This window comes from Erythrolamprus reginae, chromosome 3, assembly GCF_031021105.1.
Source record: "Erythrolamprus reginae isolate rEryReg1 chromosome 3, rEryReg1.hap1, whole genome shotgun sequence".
Taxonomy (NCBI): Eukaryota; Metazoa; Chordata; class Lepidosauria; order Squamata; family Dipsadidae; genus Erythrolamprus; species Erythrolamprus reginae.
The window spans coordinates 130,925,384-130,948,306 of record NC_091952.1 but is presented as its reverse complement, the minus strand read 5'-3'; the positions used below and the strand labels follow the sequence as shown (position 1 = coordinate 130,948,306).

At 38.5% G+C, this 22,923-nt stretch overlaps 1 protein-coding gene across 3 annotated transcripts in view; it reads left to right on the top strand.

Annotated features, from left to right (window-relative positions):
- Positions 1–2,255, top strand: part of RALGPS2 (Ral GEF with PH domain and SH3 binding motif 2) — a 115,618-nt gene extending 113,363 nt beyond the window's left edge. For all 3 annotated transcript variants that reach the window (XM_070746679.1, XM_070746681.1, XM_070746680.1), the window contains 2 exons: positions 160–251; positions 1,620–2,255. In XM_070746679.1, coding sequence (XP_070602780.1) covers positions 160–251; positions 1,620–1,649 — 122 coding nt within the window. In that variant the 3' untranslated portion in view covers positions 1,650–2,255. The remainder of the gene's footprint in view (positions 1–159; positions 252–1,619) is intronic.
- Positions 2,256–22,923: the final 20,668 nt, after the last annotated feature.

Below are 22,923 nucleotides of genomic sequence, written 5' to 3'. Positions count from 1 at the left end.
AGGACTCTGCCAAGGACATTTTGACAGTGTTCAAGTGAAAATAACCAATAAATTCAGTCAGTGAAAGCATATGATTGAATGCCACTCACTACTTTTTTTAATGTTTAATTGACAGTGTGAGACTATTTTTTATGCAAAATTTTTCATTTTGTCATTCAGGGAATTCATACAAGTTTCAAGCTGGTAACAGAATGAATGCAATGCTGTGGTTCAAGCATCTAAGTGCTGCCTGCCAAAGCAACAAACAACCGGTGAGAGAGCAAGACTTATGAAGTGATACTTTAGTTGCCATTAAGACCTGAATATAAAGTGGTTCCTCACAAGATACAAAAAAATAATGCTATCATTTTGTCTTTTTTGTGGCTATTCAAATAATGTGACTTAATCAACTGAAAAAGAGACCAAGCACCTATTTGAAAACCTATCTTGGTCGGTAAGCCACTCCCATCCAGTCACATGACCTTTAAGCCACCCCAGTCACATGATTGTCAAGCCACTCCCACCTGATCACGTGGCCAGCAAGCCACTTCAACCCGGTCACATGACAAGCCACACCCACACAATAAGCCCCACCCACAGTGTGGTAGCAAAAAATTTTTGCAGCTCTTCACCGACTGCAAGCCTTAGGAAGCCATTACCTCAATGGATAATTGGGTGATGGATAACAGGCTATGGCTTTATTCTATGTGAAATATCCTAACATACCTGAGTTTATCATATCTCCCTAATGGTCTCTTAACAATAAAACTATCAAGTTATCTCAGTCTCTCCTCAACATAGTTTCTAGTCCACTGATCTTTGCTGCTTTTCTCTGAACAGAGAGTCCATAACTAAAATTGGGTGTAATGATCTAATTAGAATGGAATCGAGTAGAACATAATATACTACTAATTGAAAATCACCTTACTATATTGATGCAGCCTAAGATTATATTTCCTTTTTTGCAGCCACATCATCTCCTACCATTCAACTTGTGATCTACTTAATTCACAAAATTTCATTTTTTCATACACTTTCTCTATCCTATACAAACGCACATTTTATTTTTGAAAGAAATGTTACATTCCCATCTATTATTTTCAGGTTAACTCCTTAGGCTCCCAAACTTACGTATGAAATATTCCCTTCAGTTTAATGATCTTCTAGATACATAATAAAAATGTTCCTGAATATTAAGTCCAGGATTGAATTCTGTGGCTTGATTTCTTCCATAGCCCAGCTGAGGAGCCTTTAAAGAGCAATTTGAGTATAGTTTTGAGACAAACAAAATAAGAACCATTAGGTCTTCATTTAAGGATTCTCTCATTCACTTCCCCTCTTTTGTATACTAATGGAAAGAGATTAGAAGCATCTCTTTTTTGTTTTAACTATGAGAACTATAATTTAAAAAAGCAGTTTGAAAATAAGCAAGAACCAAAGATTAGTTACCGATCTTTCGATCTTTCCGTATTCTTGAAAAAAAGTATATTTCTGTATGCTTAGTGCACTTGGAAGCAGCATATAAATCTCAATCTTGCCTCTATTTGATTGCACAATAGGAAACTAGTACTTGATTTCTAATCTTGAACCTTAAGTTATAGGTCTAATTTTCTTTACAAAATTATTTCTTCTGTTAATAGGTTCCTGCCAATTTAATGACTTTTGAGTGACCAGCTACTGAAGAATTTAACCCAAGAATTTGCTCCATCCACTTTTGAATTCTATTCATGGTTTGAGAAATCCTGTTGAAGGCATGCCAGCTATACTTCTGACTAGGAAGTAAATGGAAGTTTACTAAGCACTAAGATTTCAGGGAATGGAATGTAACATGAACTACCATGAGGCTTGCTGCTACTCAATATTCTCTGAACTGACTTGTGGAAACCACTGCCTTAAAGAATGAAAGGTTATCCAACATGAAACACCAAATTTGTGTGAGTGTGTGTGTATGTGTATAAAACCTCTGTTGGTGCTGTGCTTAGGTTAAGTAGGTTGTAGCTAGTATTTGTGTTTACTTTGTTACATTTTCATTTTAAAGCCCTGTTTTTTCCAGCTTTTCTTGTTGTAAAAAGGAGTACATCTGAAACTGAAGGGTGTTTCAAGGCGTGTTTGTGCCTGTGTTTCCTTGAAAAATATGCAGCTTATACCTGTGTCCCTCTGTATTAGCTCTTGTGCTCAGCTAATTGGGGACATGGTATAAATAGTTTAGTTTAGAATGTAACAACTGTAATATATGCAAAATTATCTTCTTTTTATAAAGCACTGACTTTGCAGAATTTGATACTACATGAAGTTTTTCTTTTCTGCAAGTGACACAACAGCCAATATATTCATACTTTTTTGAGAGAGAGAGAAAGACCTTGGTTGTCAATTTCAAGGAAGCTCTGGGAAACATCAGGAGGTCAGAACTGAGAATTTAATCTCAACATATTTCCAGACAAAACCCCCTCATTTCTCCAAGAAACTGTTTATATACATATTGTGTGCTTTTCCACAAGCACATTTACCCCTTAAAATATTTATTATTGCCTGTTAAATATTGTTTTACAGATGAAAACCTTATATTTTCCTTTTTGTGGAAGCAGCACATGATTGGGATTAGAAGTTTTTCATTTCTTTTATGTCAGAGCTGAACACCATATCTCTGTAGCATAAATGTGCAAATGTCACCTCCTACATAATCAGAAAAATCTGCAAGTAAAAAGATAAGCCACTGGTGGGATTAATTAAAAATAGGTTTAGTTTAGTGTAAGAAAATATAGGTTGCCATTTCACATATTTCCTTTAAAAAACAGCCTGCCACCACATGAAATAATTTGTAAAGAAACTCATGCTCTGAAAATTTGTCTAGGTTACTATGATAGCATGATACTTTGAACTAGACAATTCCAGAGTCTTCACATATGGTAATAATTTTGATCACAAGAAAACAAGGTCACTTGAAATCAACTCCACAGTGCTATAATCCAATTAATAAGAATATTATATATACACTGAGGTTTTAAGGGGAACTCAAATTCATGTGTCTGTAGAATGTCATTGGTTCATGTATCTAAGGATAGGTTTTCTAAAAGGCTTTTTCTTACTAGTAGGATAGGGAAAAAATGGCAGCTGTTCACAGAAGGAAATAATAAGGATGACATAAAACTTTCAGGCAAAGTAAATAAAGAAATGAGGACATTAAAATTATCCTCTTTTAAAATCTGTTTCTATTGTTCCTGCCAAAAAGTTCACAATATATTTAAATTTTGGATTCTTGGGGAATTAATATTCAGTTCTGACCTTCTAATGGTATTTGTTATAAAAGAAGACCTGCGTGTTCTTGACTTGCTTAGTTTACACATCTGCCAATAAATGACACAGGATGTTTCATGGGAACATCTTTATAGCCAGCAGTATTACTATATAGAGTTTGCACAATTTAATTTCCACTTTTCAGAGTTTAAAAAAAGGATCCCATTTTTTAATGTTGTAGAATAGAATCCTGTGGAATTTGCTTGTTCTAAAAAAGTGCAGAAGTAAAAGAATTGTGTAGATAGATTTATCCAATTGATCACCATTCTTATGAGTAGAAAGATGCAACTGCAAACCACAGCTCAATTACCATAGGTATAGAGTTTTGAAAGATAAAAGGTTGACTCATGCCAGTTTTTCTCATGAAGTCTAATATAATTAGTTTTGGCATGTTGATTGAGTACTTTTGAAGTTTACAGTATGTGATTCACATCATAGAACATCATAATTTCTGAGATGCATCGTTTTTGAAGCTTATCTAACATTTTCACAACTAATTCATTACATCAAAATGTTTCTCAAAAGGAAATGGATGGTTTGGAAAAGGAGCACACACAAAAATAGGCATATGTATCAGCTCAAAACTATGTTGGAAACATGTTTTTGCCCAGTAGACTAAATACCCCAAACAGCAAAAAGTAGTTTAAAAAATCAACTTAAATATAAATACATTTGCTTAAAAGCTTTATTAGCCTATTTCCTGTAAATAGTAAATAGGGGTATTATAATTTTACAACTTTTGTCTTTCTCATACACATTTTATAGTTTTTGTATTTATTAGTTTTGATTTAATTATTTGAAAAAAATATTTCAAACCTTGAACCATTCCAGATTTTACAGTAGTTTTAAACATTGCAGTTGTAAAAAGATATATTTAATTCCTAACAATTTGCTTCATTCATCAGTTAAATCTCAATAAAGTAAAATTTTACAGTTCATACTATTAATAATATGCTTTAAATTAAAATTAAATTAAATTTAAAAAATCTGAAAATCTAAATGCTGTTTGAATATGAACGAAGCATTTTGCTTGGCAGTACAAGTTTCTTCTAAATAATTGAGCTCAATACATAGATGCTAATACTATCAGGGATTGTTTTTATAATAATTAATAGAAAATAGAATGTGTTCCATTTGTACTGTAGGAAAAAAACACTGGATTTTTGGTATATAAAGACATATTTCACTAAAATATTTTAATATTTATCTAAAAATATCAAGCTGCAAGAAATGTTTAATTCTAAATTGTTACAAGAAATACTAATCTGGTCGGTACAACTGTAGAATGCCTTATATGTCTTCATTTCATACATGTACACACAGAGAGAGTGCTTCTTCATTTTGCATACTGTAAATGAAGAATCTCTATTGCATATGCCCAACTGAGCCTCAGTTAATCAACCTTCTAATTTCCTCTAATTTTTATAAAATGCAGGAGTCATGAGTTCTGAATATCTCAGTACTCATTATTCTGAAAAGTTAATAGCGATTTCTCAGATTTGGTGGTTGATTGAATAATACTGTCAGACTGCTTTGTCAAATCTCAGCTAAGAAGATTTTCCTTGTAATTGTAACTTGCACTGCTTCACAAATGATCCACACACACTTTTCTATATTCACTAAAGAAATGGATGAAGCTGCTTTTCAGAACACATTAGATGAAAGAAAAACTTTGTTTCACCTATTTATTTAAATTATATTTGAATCATAGAACATTTACTCTAGATATTATAGACATTCTATTTTCAAATAGGTTTAAGTGAGCTTTTTGGATTTCTTTCTAATTTTTCGGCATATTTCTGGTACCTTTGTGTCAGATCAACCAAATATGTTGCAACTTAGGTTTCCTTGTAATGCAAGCATCAAGTGGCTCAAGTTGCATCTTTCTTGCTCATATTTTGTGCATATTGTTTTTTTTCAGTTGTTAGCATTCTTAAATCTTAATTTTCTAATTTGGAATATTATATTTTATGAAAACTTGAAGACACTAAAATTTTAAGTAAAGAATCATTTTTACTTTCTCTGAGAAGTCTATCTGTCTAGGTTTGGGGAGTTTTGAGTCACTCTCTTTTCCCATTTAAAAATGGCCTGCATCCAACCTTAAAATTTACATTTAAAAATAAGACAGAAATAAAATATTCATTCAGAAGAGTGTAACATTTCCTGCTCATCATGAGATGAGCATTTTATATCTGTACAAGATTTTTGCCAGTGCCTTAATTACCAGTTTGAAAGACCAAGGTGGCAATCCACCAAGTATTATTTCTATGCATTCCACTACTCATGTAAATTAGGCTTTGCAGAAACTCCAATTAAATAACTGGATTTGTTCAGCCAGCAGGAAAGCTTAATTTTTCTTAGCTTATTTCTGTTTTGAAAGTCAGGCTTTATGTTTAGTAGACCCAGTAAAAAAAAAAAACTCTTAATTTGAATAAGTTTCAGTTCATTGGCTTTATACAAGGATTTTTTGTGCATTTGTGAGCCAGTTCACATTTTTGCATAAACCCTCCTATATATTTATGTCCTGGACAACAGGACTAGGTAAAGGATGCCTCAAGTATTCCTTCAGACCCTCCTCTCTCACCATCATCGGCAATGCAAAAGCTTGCCTTTGAAGTGCAAGTTTCACTGAATTATTTAATTAATTTTGTAAAAATCCATTTTGAACCTGCAAGATAGAAACCAGTTTTTAAAGAATCAGTTATACATGAGTTAATATATTTCTTTCTAAACTGTATAATATCTGAATTTTGAGAAGTAAAATTTCATTAATAATAAGAAAACTTCAATTCTGAAAGCCATGACTATTAGGTCAATTTTTCCACATATATGATAGAGGAGAACTGAACAATAGGATTTATAATTGAATGCAACTTAAATGACAAGAGTTGAGTCTTTTGCAAAGATACTGGACCATATACAGACTATAGTGAAGAGTGTAAAAGTATATTACAGTCTAAGGTTTTTCACAACTTTCTGAAACAAAGCTGCAGACATATCAACATGTTTCTTGAGTTCAGGTGTCATTGAAAATCTAAAATGAAATGTGCCCAAAGACTTTTCTTTGCAGTGGACAAATCGGCACCTTCTTTCTCTGAAAAAATATTTATTTTTATTACTAATTAATGGGGTTACTTTACCATAAACGTATTAGAAGATAAGTGGAAAAGGGTTTTTTAGTGAAATCTTGTCTTTTTGTATCCCTTAATAATAACATAATTTATAGTTATTCACAACCTTATGAACTTCACATATGTAAAAACATGCAAAGTCTACATTATGCTACACACAAGCCATTTTAGTATATTTTCCTCCATTTGACCTCAAGCACTATTTTGATGGGGGTAAATGCACTATGACCTCTATGAGTGATGTGCAGTTTAGCTGTTCCTTGTTCTTTTTTCTTAGTTTTTAAAAAATATTTTACCGTGTGTAAGTTTGAACTGTGTGTTTTCATAAGCTGTTTCAAGATAGCTTAATGTATGAACTTAAAATGGATTTTTTCCTACTGAAATAAATTACTTAAAATTTGGTTTCTGTGCATTGTCTTTTGCATAATCATGCTGTGTTGTAGCAGATCTTAAAGATGAAGCCATATTTCCTCAAATGGCATGACAAAACTGATCAATTGGAATTTAGCATGTAGTTTCCAGCACAGTGAAAGTAATATGAAAATATAATATTGCCAATTATTGAAAAAAGAAAGTATTCTTATTTATAACAATGCACTTTAAAACTTGGCATGTATAGTAGTGTGGTTGAAAAAGTCTATAAAATCCTACTGAAAGTATTACAAGCATAAAATCTGAAAACTCTGAAAGCAAGATTTTTAAGAGTGCGGTTTTGGGATATTTGAACAATGGCAGAATAGTGTTTCCAAAAGGATAGAGTTCACAGAAGCTACAAGAATCTTTCAACAAAGCATTCTTCCAAGAAGGGGTTTCAGTGATCATAGCAACCCACTGTATTAATCCCAGACTGTATTTATTCAAAATGTTTATACCCTGTGTACCCAGTTTGAAAGGATTCTGCGACAAAAAGGAATCCACCAACAAAACAGATTGTATTTAAAAACTACTCTAAATAGAATCTTAAAATAATATGGTTATCTCTTAAGAACTGGTGTTAAGAACAAAATACATATTCTTTTAGTTCCAAATAGTAATCAAGAAAAGCCTCAAGAAAGTACCATTATAATATTCTTAATCGGGGGGGGGGGGGGTGTTGTTATGTGTTTGTGCCCAATTCTGTTTATAACATTGGCAAGTAACATTTTATTTCATATACAGTGATCCCTCGATTTGCGCGTTCTCGATTAGCGCGAAACGCTGCAATGCGGTTTTTCAAAAAATATTAATTAAAAAAATAAAATATTAAAAAATAAAAAATAAGTCCACACTAGTTCTCTCTCTCTTTCTCTCCCTGTTGCCGGCGTGGTATATGAGAGAGAAAGAGAGAGGCAGAGGTCGGGCGCATTACCGGGAGGTGGAGGCGGCGTGGGGACGCTGGGTGCCGGGGACTCCGAGGAGGGGGTGGACGTCTGTTCCCTGAATGGAGACCGCCGGCCGCTCAATCGGGCCGGCAGGGAACAGAATGGAGCCTTCTGCGGCGGGGCTGGTAAGGGGGGGAGCCGAGGGGGGAGCCGAGCTCAGCCCTGTGGCATTCGCTTTTCTCCCGCCCGCAGCCGACTGATCGTGGGCTCCTTCGCAACCTCGGAGAGCTTCCTGGTTTTCGTGAGCTTTCATGCCCTGGAAGCTCTCCGAGGTTGCGAAGGAGCCCACGATCAGTCTCGGCTGCGGGTGGGAGGAAGGCGAATCCCCCGTGGGCTCCGTTACATCTTCCGCTGCCAGCCAGGCCATGCTGGCGGCAGCGGAACAATCGCTGGCTGTCAACTTTTCTTTTTAAAACTGGGCAGGAGCTGACTTGCCTCCCCAGTGCTAAAAAGAAAAGTTGACAGCCAGCGCTGCGACTGACGGAATGCTGAGCCTCCCGTTCTCCCCCACCTCGCCCCTTCCGGTTTCGGCGTTCGGAGTCCGGCGCTGGGGCCATGCGGGGCCGCTCATCCAGGGGGGCGTGGACTGGCAAGCGGCAAGTGATCTGGCGGGAAGACCAAGGGAAGGTTCCTTCAGCCACCCAACACCTGATCCGCTCCGCAGCGCGGCAGCAGCGAGGAGCCGAAGATGGGGTTTCCCCTTTGCCTTTACCCCATCTTCGGCTCCTCGCTGCTTCCGCGCTGCAGAGCAGATCAGCTGTTGGGCGGCTGAAGGAATCTTCCCTTGGTCTTCCCCGCCGCCCACACGCAAACTCCACCATCTGCGCATGTGCGGCCATGAAAAAAATGGCGCACATGCGCAGATGGTGATTTTACTTCCGCATCCAGTATAACACGGAAATCGGTTAGCGCGGGAGGTCTTGGAACGTAACCCCCGCGCTAACCGAGGGATCACTGTATACCATGTCTCCGGGGTGGGTTCCACTTACCTTCGCCACCAGTTTGCATCACAACATTTTGTGCATGCTCGCTCTGCTCATACTTGCATGTCCCCTCACACAAATCTCCTTCCGCGCATGTTTACTAGATGGAATCAGCTGAAACATAGGTGAATCAGCTGTGCTTTGGGCAAAGAAATAAAGGTCAGACCCGGGAGAGGATGGGAGGGCCCTTTTACAAGCAACAGACTTCAAAACAGAAAAAAATCCTTTTAATTTTTTTTTAAAAAAAGATGACGCCCCGGGCTAGCAGTTGAGTGACATCACCAGTGGGTTGCTACTGGTTCAGGTGATCCAGTCCAAGCTGGGAGGAACCCACCCCTACCACATCTTGACAAAACATTCATGTTTCTATGAATTAAAACAGAACAACAACTTCTCAAGTTTCAATAGTCTTTCAAAGAATTTGATGGGCACATAGAAACCAATCTAGGTAATGACCAGCATCTTGAATTCCATCTGGAAGCCCGTTGAGCTCCCTGAGTAAGGTTAGCATGGAAGTACCAAGATGCACTGTAACTACCTGCACTGCCACATTCTACCCCAGCTACAGCTTCCATATGGTCTTCAAAGGCAGACCCATGCCTTGCAGAAATCCACTCCCGAGTTGACTGACACAATTCTTTATTACTAAAGGGTTGATAGAATTCTATTAGAGTTTCATGTTTTTAATTGTCAAGGTAGATGATTTATTAAATAAAATCTCTGGTTTCTGAGCCACTGGTGAGAAAAACATCTCTAAGGTGATTGGAATAGCTTCAAACACAGGTCAGCCTTGACTTTCAACCCCAATTAAGACCCAAATTTCTGTTGCTGAGCAAAATAGTTGTTAAGTGAATTTTGCCCCATTTCATGACCTATCTTGGCAATAAATTAAATGAATCACTACAGTTGCTAAGTTAGTAATGTTTGTTAAGTGAATCTGACTTCCACATTGACTTTGCTTGTCAGAAGGTTGCAAAAGGTGATCACATGACCCTGGGACACTGCAACCATCATAAATATATAAACCAGTTGTCAAAGCATCCAAATTTTGACTATGGGAATGTTACAACCCAAGTGTGAAAAAGGGTCATAAGTCATTTTTTTTCAGTTCCATTATAACCTTGTACGATCACTGAACAAATGGTTATAGATCAAGGGCCAAAATAATATAAGATAATAGAAATGGTAGATACTCATGTAACTCAGGAATATTCACAATACACAAAAGACATGCTGTTTCATTTATGAATAAATCAAACAAAATATTTGGCCAGATTTTGCAAATGCACATTGTTAAAGTATTCTACATAGTAGAGATTGTGGTATTTTTTATATTCCTGTCCTCTATTCATACAGTAAATAAATAACCATTCATTTCAATCATTACAGCGACAACCTGTTTCATTCTCTAAGAGCACAAGCTTCTAGAATACTTTTCAATTTTCATATGATTATTTTTCCAGTCTGCTTTTTGCTCAACTAAACAATTGTTGGATGGAACATTTTTGTCCTCTTTTGCAAATCTTCTGGCTTTTAGTTATAAGTTTTAAAACCCTATTTTTAGCCAGCAAACTTCTCCCCTCAAAGAGCAAACCTCTCCTTTTCTGCCTTGTGTAAGATCATGCACCAGTGTCTTGTAAACACTTGGCAGCATATATTGAACAGATTGATCATAATATCTTGCCACATTTATGAAGCATTCACGAAGAAGATTTTTAAACTGGTTGATTGCGAAATTATGTACTGTAGATTTTTTTATTTTCTTCCAAATCTCTTAGCATGCCCCAAACTTGTCGCCTTTCTTTTACTCATTCAAAAAATCCCCAGAACACTGCCATTCTACTAAGGAAAATAATGTACACTTCCATAAGACATTTAACATACTTGCTCACATAATTAGTGGGTGGGGAGATAGCTCTTTGGCTTCCTGATACTTGAAACTTCATTTTTTCATCTTCACTGCTGCCGCTTCTCCTATTTGTGGAGAACTGGTCTGTACAATCAGCTCAGGAGTTGATTGTGGAAGGAAAAAATAATGACATATTTTCTTTAAAGTCTCTTCTAGGCTATTTCACTCTAGATGGCTGGAACAAAGATTTTCTCCCACCATGAGATTGCTGAGAACATAACTTGTGCCAAGTGTCACAATAGATTTGAGAATTACCTCCCAATACTTCTGAGTTCCATATTTTCTGGCCAACCTTCGCTTTTCTTCCAGGAACAGCCTTTGGCCTCAGGTTCACAATCTCATCACAGTTCAGATCATTGCAACAAACTGGCCTTCCACTCTTTTTCCTCTATTTAACTGACATTGTATATCAGAGTAACCTACCAATTTGAGAGATGTCATTTTCATTTCTCACCTTTCAGGACAACCTTCTTAAGCAACTTATATATAAATTCAAGCCTAGCATGATATGGTCCCTTATACTAATATCATTATCATCTCAATCAAACATGAGGCCTGCATAATCAGAGTGCTGTCAGAGTTTTGCTATTGTTATTTAGCCTGCCTTCCTGCCTTTCGTTCTTTCATTCGTTTGTCACCCATCTCACTGTGAGGGGAGTTTCAGCTACAGAAGGTACAAGCCAGTATATATAAAGGCAAGGAGTTGCTATCTATTCAACTTCTGCATCTGTATGCTTAGGTAGAAGACAAAGCACATAGATTTTCTTCTAAAGATCTATGTTCCTATAATTTTGTAGATAGCCATGAAGATAATCTTGAAGAGGATTTTTAAAAATGCATTCCTTAAGCCCTGAGAAGTAGATAGTATTCAGAAGCTCCTTCCTGACTCGCTGAGTTATCAGAAGAAGAGAAGAAAAACACAACCAGACTTACTAAATGTCTGTCAAAATACCTCATCTCTGCAAAGCTTTGTTCTAGTTTTCAATGGAATCTATCATGACCTGGACAGTCACTAAGAGCTAACAAGTAAATGGGATGTGCTCTTCTACCATTCTCTTCCCAAAAAAGATCAATAACAGTAGAGTAACTATTTTGCCAGTTGGTGCAAGCTATTACAGCTTCTCCAATCCTAAAACTCATGCTACCAGTCTTATTGAAGATAATAATGGACTAAGACAGCAACTATGCCATCAACCTGGGTGGAAGTTTATACAGTGAGAGAAGAGCAATGCTGATTTTTTTACTATATAACTATTTTTATATATTTTTTATTGGACTTTTTAAAAAAACCAGCAAGACATCAAAACAAAATATGACAAAAACATTGCATGTAAAATACATATTTACAGTTACAATTCCTAATCTTCATTTCTATAGTTTCCTTTAAATTTACAGATGTTGTCTTTTCTCTCTTCTCCCCCCCCCCTCAATCCAATTATAAAATTTACCCCACACAGTATAGTCTCCGAGTCTGCGGAGAGGGGCGGCATACAAATCTAATTAATAATAATAATAATAATAATAATAATAATAATAATAATCTTGGTCCTGTTTATTCTGTAACTCTAAAGTAAGTTTGCTCCACTTTGCGCATTCCAATATTTTCTTGATTAATATGTCCTCTGATGGAGCCAGGGGAGGATAAAAACACCACCCCATCCCCCTGGAGGCTCTCTGGATGCCAAAAACACCCTCCCAGAGCCTCTGTGCTAGCCAAAAATCAGCTGGCTGGCACACATGTATGTTGGAGCCAGCAAGCCTATGGCAGACCCGTGCCATAGGTTCACCATCACTGGTATATGTCTTATTTGTATCTAATATTTATCATAATTTCATACCAGATTTCAATAAATATTTTTAAACTATTTCTGTCTTAACATTTATGTCAATGTCCCAAAGGTACTTTTTCAAGAGACAATTGGATGTTATACTTCTTGGATGAGAAGCAAAACATCTTCAAAGAAAAACTAGAAAGTCCAGTTGTACAACCATGACCTGGATAACTTGAGAATCTCCATAGACATTTCTGTCAATGCATTCATGAATGGTCCCAAGCCAATCTATTGGGAAAATGAAGAATAACCCTCTATCCTCTTTCTCAATATAAATACATTTTGTGACTTCTTTGAAAATATTACTTACCTATAGAATTTTTATCCTGAAATAGAGTAATCTTTTGGGACAGGGGTGTTTAAGCTATGCGATGGTTCTTGATGAAAATCCGTGCAAACGTCCCATTAGGATAGTACTGATTAAAAACATCTCACAGATCACAATCATTCCATTTCACAGAATCCCTTCAGCAGACCATTTTCATAGAAAATAAAAGTGACAAGACTGGCTAGTATTGTTTGTTTATTGCATTACCCACATATTACATGTGACAGCGCAAAGGCAAAAGGAACAGTAGTTTGGCCAAGAGCACACACAAGCTACTGATTAAAACAAAACACTGTGCCATTTCCAAAGACTTAGTCATCTAATTACATTGCCAATCAGTGACATGCCATTAAAAGTCAGGGCTTAAATTAAAGCAGTGATGCTTGGCTCAGTCAATGTACCTTTTGGATGCCATGCAGAATGAGAAAGATTTATATTCATAACTGAAGTTTTAGCTCCTGGGTTGGGGCTCAACATAACACTTTGTGAAGAAGAAATGCATTAATTACTGGATGAGCCATGGAAGTCTGCTACCTATTAAAGCAAGTTTGCTGCCATGGTAGCCAGTAAACATTTCCTAAACAATGCTTTGCTTAAATCAAGCTGCTTGTGCTGCTGCCATTCTTTCATCTGCCAAAGATGCATAAGGACTGTCAGAACCTGACAATTTGCTGGCTTCCAGTTTAGCATCAGTATCAGTTCAGAGCCAGTTGAATCTAGAGGTTAAAGCTCCAGGCTAGAAACTGGGATAGCGTGAGTTCTAGGCCAGCCTTAGGCACAAAAGCCAACAGGGTGACTTTGGGTCAGTCATTGTCTCTTAGCCAACTCACCTCCCTGTGTAATTATTTTTGTGGGGGCAACAAGAAAAGGAGGAGGAAGCAGTAGGCAAATTTGATACATTGAGTTATTTATAAAAATAATAAATGCAGAATATAAATAACATTTTAAAAATATGTTCATAAATCTGAGGGGGTTCCCTGCCATTCTTCAGTGTCTGTGAATGTCCATTAGTTTGTGGTACCTGCATTCAACTAATTGTCAAAGAATAAGTATTAGAAAAGTTGAAGAGGGTATTAAAATTGGCTTTGTTTCCTTTATTATACCCATAAACTGTTTTATCTTTCCAGTCCAACATTTCACAACAGCTTTTAACCAAGAATGAAATACAAAGGGGTATATATTACTGGCAGCAATTTCTCCACGCTTTGTCATACACACACAGGCTTTGTTTAGGTGTTGGCTGTTGATTTAGAAAGTGATGAACAAAGCTCTGAAATGTTTTCTGTCGGGAATATCCAACAGGGAATAAAGATCCCTCTGTGGGTCTCAGCTGAGTATTACCTTTGGAGGGTTATCTTTAGCAACCTAGCTCTTTCTAAAGGAAGTTTATTGACTTCTTGCAGACATGAGGTGGGAGAGGGGAGCTTGCCAGGATGGTAAGGAATAGATAAGAACGTCAGAGAAGAAGTGGTGAAGAGAGGGAAATATTAGAGGAATGAAGCGATATGGCAACACTGGGGAGTAAGAAATGGTGACTGATGTTGGGGTTGGAGTTAGTACAGAGCGCCTAGGCAACTCAAGTGAGGTGGCAGCCAGGACAAGGAATACATCAATTTTCTTCTTCTACATATTTCCATATATAGGTAACCCTCATCTTAACAACCATCCATTTAGTGACCATTTGAAATTCAATGGCACTAAGAAAGTGACTTATGACTGTTTTATTGACCTTTGCAGCATCTCCAATGGTCACATCATCAAAATTGGATGCTTGGCAATTGGCATGTTTTTGTGATGACTGCAGGGTTACGGGGTCACATAACCACCTTTTGCGACCTGACAAGTAAAATCAATAGAGAAGCCAGATTCTGTTAACAACTATGTTACTAACTTAACTGCAGTGATTTTGTGACTGGCAAACAGGAAAGGTCAGACAATGGGGCAAAATTGACTAAACAACTGTCTTGCCTCTCAACAGAAATGTTGGTCTCAATTGTGGTAATAGGTGGAGAACTATCTGTAACCCACTGATCAGCTATTCAAAACTGCATTCACTTGGAGCACAAAGTGGACGGAACAAAGGAGACTGTGTTACGTGACCTCCTCTATGCTGAAGACCTGAATGCTGGATCAGAGCAGGAAATGCAAGCCAGTGTGGACATATTTGCAGCAACATGCAACAACTTTGGTCTCCTTATCAACATAAAGAAGACTGAAGTGGTGCATCAGCCAGCTCCAAAAGCCAAATACCAGAGCCCACCATCACAGTGAAGGGACAAAAGCTGCAAGCAGTGGACCAATTTACATGCCTCAGCAGCACCCACTCCTATGCAGTGACAATTGACATTGAGGTCAACTGCAGAATCACCAAGACAAGCTCTGCATTTGGAAGGTTATTCACCCACATGTGGGATTGTTGTGGAATGAACCTTGCTACAAAGCTCAAAGTATACTGAGCAGTAGTGTTAACTACCTTGCTGTATGCTAGTGAGACATTCTAGACAACTGAACCACTTCCACCTGACCTTCCTCCATAGAAATCTGTATGGAAATCTGAGGATCTGATGGCAGGATAAGGTGCCAGACACAGAAGTCCTCTCCAGAGCAGGCCTGCCATCAATTGACACCCTGCTGATGAAAGCCTAGACACACTAGACAGGCCATGCTGCTAGGATGCCAGACCATTGCATCCCTAAACAGCTTCTCTATGGTGAGCTGTCTAAAGAAAAGCAATTGCATAGAGCAGTGTTTCCCAACCTTGGCAACTTGAAGATAATTGGACTTCAACTCCCAGAATTCCCCAGCCAGCGAATGCTGGCTGGGGAATTCTGGGTGTTGAAGTCCAGATATCTTCAAGTTGCCAAGGTTGGGAAACACTGGCATAGAGGACAAAGGAAGTGATACAAAAACACGTTGAAAGCTTCCTTCAAGTTCCTCGATATCAACACCACCTCCTGGGAATCTCTGACACAAGATCGATGAACGTGGCGCATGCTGATCCACCAAGGCTGCCAGACATCTGAGAACAGAAGAACAATCATAGCAGAAGAAAAACGAGCACTCCACAAAGCCAGAGCTGCAAATGCTGCGACAATGGTGCCCACACGTCTGCCCAACATGTGTCAGAACATTTTGTGCCCACGGAGGCCTTACCAGCCACTTATGGACATATCGTGGACAGCCCACAACTTGTTAGATGTCAAGGTCGTCTTCAAACACGATGGACAAACATCGTTCAAGACTGCATTCACTTGGAGCGCAAAGTGGAGGGAACAGATTTCATTCCCTTCTCTGCACCAGAAAGTGTTACTGCATTCTTCATTGCTAGCCATACTGACCTCTTTTGCTGGGGATAAAATAGGAGCCTGATAGTTTTCCCCCCTCGAGAAACTGTATAGAATATACAGAATACAGTATAGAGAGAGTAGACATTGGGACAAATAAGAAGTTCACAGAAGACCTCTTATCTCAATCCTTGCATACTCATATTCATACATTCAGCAGGGCATTCATTGTATGTTGAATCTATAGCATGATGGCAGTGCAATCAAGTTTTTGATTCTTTAATCTTCAGATATTGAGATTGATATCTAAGCAAACATTATTTTTAATTTTTTATACACCATATGTTTCATTGACCATATTTCTAGTGCAAGTTATGTGAAGATTGCCCCACAAAACATAACTCATTGGTGCTTAGTTGTCAGATTTTTTTCTTTTTGCTATTTATTTAGCATTTAGTATTATCGTCCATGGACTAGCAATATATAAAAACATTTTATCTAGATTAATAAACACACAGTAAAATATAAATGTTAAAAAGATCTGTAGAACAAGTACCATTGTTCTATCCACCAAAGCACAGCATCATTTATATAAAGAAGAAAAAAATCATATATTGGTCTGGTATATGCCCTTAGCTTACAGATGATCACGATGTGATCTACAGTTTGATGTGGGACCCCACATTTACACTGAGGAATGGATACTATGCCCCATTTATACAGAGAGTCCTGGCAAATGCCATATGAAATGCAAATCCTATTCAGGATTGTCCATTGGCAGCGTGACAGTTCAAATCCTGGCACCTTTTTTGTGGGGTCATTTATTCATCTTCCTACATATGTCTGGGCATTCAGAAATCCATTTAGTTTTCCATAGGAAATCAAGGTTAAAGTTCTTGGGCAGATGTTGTGCAAACGCCAATGGGGGCTTCCTGGATTTGAGTCTTTCAGCTGATAAATGCGGAAGGTCAGCTTCCTCATTTCACTAAAGGAAAATAAAGGATTTGTTATTTTACAAAATCACCTTCAATAAACTCTACCATTTTCCAATAGCTAGTCATTGGAGTCCTGGAGATCAGAAGTTTAAAATCAGATATACGTGAAGGCGGGAACCACTTCTGGAGACTCTTTGGGTTGAATTTAGTGTGAGTCTTATTCAGAAGCATGGTGATCTTTTGAACTAATCCCAAAATTCTCTTCTGGCTTAGAAGAAATCAATAGTGCCAGCTGATTTTTTTTTTTAAATGTCTGAAGCTCTTCAGCTGTCATGCCTTGTTTTTTTTATGAAAATAACTTTGCTTTAACAATATTAATATGACTTGTGAATTTTAATCCTGCAGATTTAACTTAAAAGGACACTTGATAGATGAATACTGTACATCAGAGAACTCCATTTGTGAGAAGAGAAAGCAGTGCAATTTTTCAGATGTTACTCTTTAAGTGCCTTAAGCTAGATGGGATCAGGTCCAGTCAGACAATAATAGATCAAAATGATCTGGAATCCCCCCAGTTATAGTTTTATATCAAGGAGTTCAAGTCTTATATGGTTAATAAAATTTATCTATAGTTGTCCATTAATTGATCTAGAGCAGGGGTGTCAAACTTGCAGCCCGCAGCCTGGATGTGTCAAACACTGGCCAATGAAGGGGGGAGTTGTGATGCATCACATGACAACGTGTCATTGTGAGTTTGACATAATGGTGCTTTTTAATGCAACAAGAGTGACAGGTTCTTGGATGAGAAGCGAAATGTCTTCAAAGAAAAACAAGGAAGTCCAGTTGCCTCTTGAAAAAGCACTTTTGGGACAATTCTGACCTGGATGATTGAGAATCTTCAAGAATGGTAAAACGTTCAATCCCCAAATCCTATGTGGCCTCTTGACATTTTAAAGATGGTAATATATAAAAATTATAGGATAAGCCTAAAATAACCTTAACAGATATTTTTTCCAGATAAAGTTTCCCATATAACAGGTTTCTCCTAAGCATTCTTGAAGTCATTAATGTGACCTTTAGCTACCAAAAGAATGCCCACCTCCAACATCATTTTTTTCTTCCTGCCAACATACCCACTCTTGTGTGATTGATGGAAACAATCTTTTAAGTCTGCAAGCTATGGAGTGTTAATGTTAGCGTGCCCTCCTGTTCCAATTTGAAGGTGTTAGTTAACAGTTCTACTAGCAGCCACATTTGCTTTCATTTTCCTCCCAGCCATAGAGGAAAAGTCCTCTCTTTTCATATAGTACAGATACACAACACAGATACACAAGTGCTACTCTCCATGTAGCAAGTACCACAACCCTTGTGGTTTTTTGTATATGGTTCCCATAAGACCGAAGTATCTGAAGCCTCACGAAAGCTAGAACCGTTCTCAAGCCCCCGTTCCCTTGTTGGGCCTAACGTTATATCCACTGAGGCTACAGTCCAGCATGAAATCACCCTCGATCCTCTTATTCCAAGCCAAGAAAAAAAAATACTATATGGTTTGTTTTGTTTTGTGGTTGAATTTCTGCTTGGAATAGTCCACAAAATGGTTGAACAACGTGCTCAACTGATTCCAGTATTTTTCTCAATGCTCTTTCAAGGCAGGGGAGCAATGCCCACACTGGGGAGTCCCAGATCCAGGGCTCATTTCCAAGAACATTAAATTCCATCTGCCTTTTCCCTTTCAAAGCCTGCTTAGTTTCTTTCCCCCACCACCCCCATGCCAAATCCTGGCCTTTTCTTCCCTGGGTCTTTAAAATTAGGAGATTCTCCAGCCAAAAGATTTGTCATGTTTCCAGACTTTCCCTGCTGCTTGATTTATATTCCACAAGCGCATTCCAGTGTCCTGTGCTGAATCTTAACTGGTTTACCTAAAGACAAGCAGCCACTTCTGCTTAAGGTGGTAGACCCAAATGGACCGTGTTGTTCAAACAGCACCATCGATATACTGGTCCATCCAAAAATCTCAAGCTCGCGCCTTGACAATGTTGTGCACCTCACATCTGCTCAATTGGGATAAAATCTTAGGAGGAGTATCCCCTATTCTTAGTTCAGACGGTAGAAAAAAAGCTTTTGTTGTTAGAAGCCTTTGTTGTGTTTGCTCTTTGTAAATATGCATCTAAAAATATCAGCAGGGGAAAAGGACATTTCGTGGAAGCAAACAGCTCTCCAGATGTAATTTGACCGCTCCTCCAGTTGCACCCCTAATTCGAGTGACATTTCCATACAGCTTGTGTGTGCCTCTTGACCACTTTGCTTCTACCTAGGGGTCAACTGGATATTTGCAGCCCTGATGTGATAAACCTCAGCTTGCCTTCTCTCCCTCAGGGTACACCCAGAAAACTACTTTAATATGCTTTTCTTCCTACCACTTCGCAAATGTGAGCACGGGTGCGCTCGTCCGCGCATGCACAAAGCCTTCTGCGCATGTTTAGAGTGTCAAAAATATTGATGTGCTTATGTCCAGCCAAGTAGGCAGGGCCACCCGCAGCCAACGCTACTGGTTCGCCCAATCCGGATAGAATCGGTTGAATGCCCCACTGTTTTCTTCCATTCCATGAGACAGTACAAAAATACAAGTGAGTGTACTTTGTTTCTATTTGAGAAAGAATCCACAGCAGTACAAGCAGTACTGCTTGGTAAAGAGGCCAAGAATCCATACTATTTTCTCCTTCCATTTTGCCTCCCCTGTGTGCTTAGGAGTGTCGTGCAGGGCTCTTCCTGCCACTAGGCAGAATGAAACGGCTACTGCAGGAAGTGGAATTTGAGTAAATTAGAAGGGAGAGATGTTTGTGGCCCAGAGAGGAGGAGGAGAGCTCTCGAGATTTGTTTGTCTATGGCCACGTTTCTCAATCTCAGCAACTTTAATATGCGTGGAAGTCAAACGTGGAAGTTACAGTGTGAGCTGGCGGGGTTTCCAACTTAATACTGACCCCCTTGATCTGCTCACTCTGTTCTTAAGAATGGACGGTCTGCCTCCATATCCCTGGGAGGATGTCAAAGCTGCAGGCCAGGTGGCATCCATACGCTTCCACTAAATGCCAACCAACTGCACCCTCTTAGTTTGCTCACTGACAGATCAGTGGTGAATCAGGCTGACAGATAAACAGAGTTGACAGTTCAGTGGTAAACCTATTTGCCTGTGCATAATGAGCATTCAAAGCTAATTCCTAGAGGGAGATCATAATTAGAGTGAAACAACGCAAGAACTGTCTTGCTGACCTTTTCTGTTTCCTTGTCTCTTTCCATCTTTGCTCCCTGAGTGCAGTAGTCTGGCCTCCTTTATATTCCAACAATGATTTATGTAAATAGGAAATAAGTAACAGGCTGTGGCTGGCTTCATTTTATTGCTGTGATTATGTGATTTAGCAGAAGCATTTTTGCTGTTACCAAGTACTGACCTTTCCCTCCTGGTCAGCTTTTGCCAAGAGCTGCCAAGTTCATGTGCCTGCTGCTGGCTGAGGAACTCTGGGAGTTGAAGTCCACAAGTCTTAAAGTTGCCAAAGTTGGAGACCCCTGCTCTAAACCAGTGATTTTCAACCTTTTTTGAGCCATGGCACATTTTTTACATTTACAAAATCCTGGGGCACATTGAGTTGGGGGGGGGCAGCTAAAAAAAGATTGGACAAAATTTTTCTCTCTCTCTTCCTCCCTTCCGCTCTATTTCTCTCTCCCTCCCTCTTTCTCTCCCTTCTTTTCTCTCTCTCTCCATCCCTCTTTCTCCCTCCCTCCCTCCCTCTATGTCTTTCTCTCTCCCACCTTCCCTCCCTCTCTTTCTCTCTCTCTTGCTTTCTTTCTCTCTCTTGTTCTCTTTCTTTCTTTCTCTCTCTTTCTTCCTTTCTTTCTCTCTGTCTTGTTTTCTTTCTCTCTTGCTTTCTTTCTCCCTCTCTCTTTCTTTCTTTCTTCCTTCCTTCCTTCCTTTCTTTCTTTCTTTCTCTCTCTCTTGTTTTCTTTCTCTCTCTGAGCTTCGCGGCACACCTGACCATGTCTCACGGCACACTAGTGTGCCACGGCACACTGGTTGAAAAACAGTGCTCTAAACAATCAGAAAGTGCTATTTGTGGTTCATTAAGCATTATAAATAACCACATCAACTTTGCTTGTAGTTCCCAACTATCTCAAATCTTGACTTCAGATGATTGATTGATTGATTGATTTTGTCAAACACCTATTAGATAGTACATATGGGTATAAACATGAATTGAATACATGAAATGTATACAAATAAAAATAAAAGGGTACATTAGGTCAGGGACAGTAGGCAGGCTGGTGTGCTTATGATGCCCCTACAGATTTCTTAGGAATGGGCTGAAGTCAACAGTAGACAGTCTACAGTTAAAATTTTGATGGTTTGGTGATGAAACCACAGAGTTGGGTAGTGTATTCCAGACACTCTGCTGCTGAAGTCGTATTTTCAGCAATGAAGTTTGGAGCGATTCACTTTTAGTTTGTATCTATTGTGTGCTCGTGTATTGTTGTGTTGAAGTAGTCATTGACAGGTAGGATATTGTACCAGATAATTGTATGTACTATGCTTAGGTCATACCTAAATGGCACAGTTCTAAGTTATCTAAGCCCAGAATTTCAAGTTTGGTGGTATAAGATATTCTGTTGCAAGCAGAGGAGTGGAGGACTCTTCTTGTGAAATATCTCTGGACACATTCAATTGTATTAATGTCTGATGTGTTGTGTGGGTTCCAGACAGATGAGCTGTATTTGAGAATTGGTCCACCAGTCACTCAGAACTGCGAGTGCATCCGCACCGGTACTGCTTACCAGCCAACGGTTACCAGCCAACGGTTGCTTACCAGCCAATGGTTGTCAAACTACATCTGAAACAAAACCTGAAGATTTCTCCTAGCTGCTGTGTGTTTTTTACATATATGTGTAAGTGTGTCTACATATTGTGTATAAATGTGTGTACACCAGAGGTAGGTTTCAGCAGGTTCTGACCAGCTCTGGAGAACCGGTAGCAGAAATTTTGAGTAGTTCGGAAAACCGGTAAATTCCACCTCTGACAGGTCCCACCTCCCATGTATTCTCTGCCTTCCAAGTCCCAGCTGATCGGGAAGAAATGGGGATTTTGCAGTATCCTTCCCCTAGAGTGGGGTAGGAATGGATATTTTACAGTACCATGCCCACAAAACTAGTAGTAAAAAAAAATTTGAATCTCACCACTGGTGAGTACACAGAGAGGGGGGGGGGATCAGGACAATAAAATCAATCAATTAAACTACAAACATGAAGATGAGACAATGAAGCTGGGGGAGGGATGATATCATGAGAACTGAAGGGGGAAAACAGGATAGACATAAGATAAAGCAAGAGATAATTGCACAGAGAAAATAAAGAATAGAGAGATACTTCAGGAATTATAAAAAGCCTTTCATGCACCAGGCAAATACTATATGAAAAAATCATAAATGTATAACTGTTTTCTATCTCATACTTGTATGTAAGTATGTTTTTTTTGTTTTCTTCCAAATGCATTGATTCTGTGATTCTTGGTGGTTGATCGTAAGATGTAAATCTTCTGGAAGTAGTTTGAGATGTCTCAGAAATGTTATTTCTGGAAAATAAGGATCTGTGCACTCCGAATTGAAAGTAGAACTCTGCGTTTGGCACATCCCTGCTACCCATTCATTAAAATCTATTTTTAGTCAGTAGGTTAGTAAGATAGCTGCTTGTCCTTGAAAGAAGAGTAACAGAGGCAAGTGTATGGTTGTCTATTACTGTATGTATAAATGGGACCTATTCTTTTCAGTCCATTACAGCTTGTCTGTCATGATCAGAGTATTTTCAAAGCTTCATAAGGCTTCATAACATATTGGAGATTACT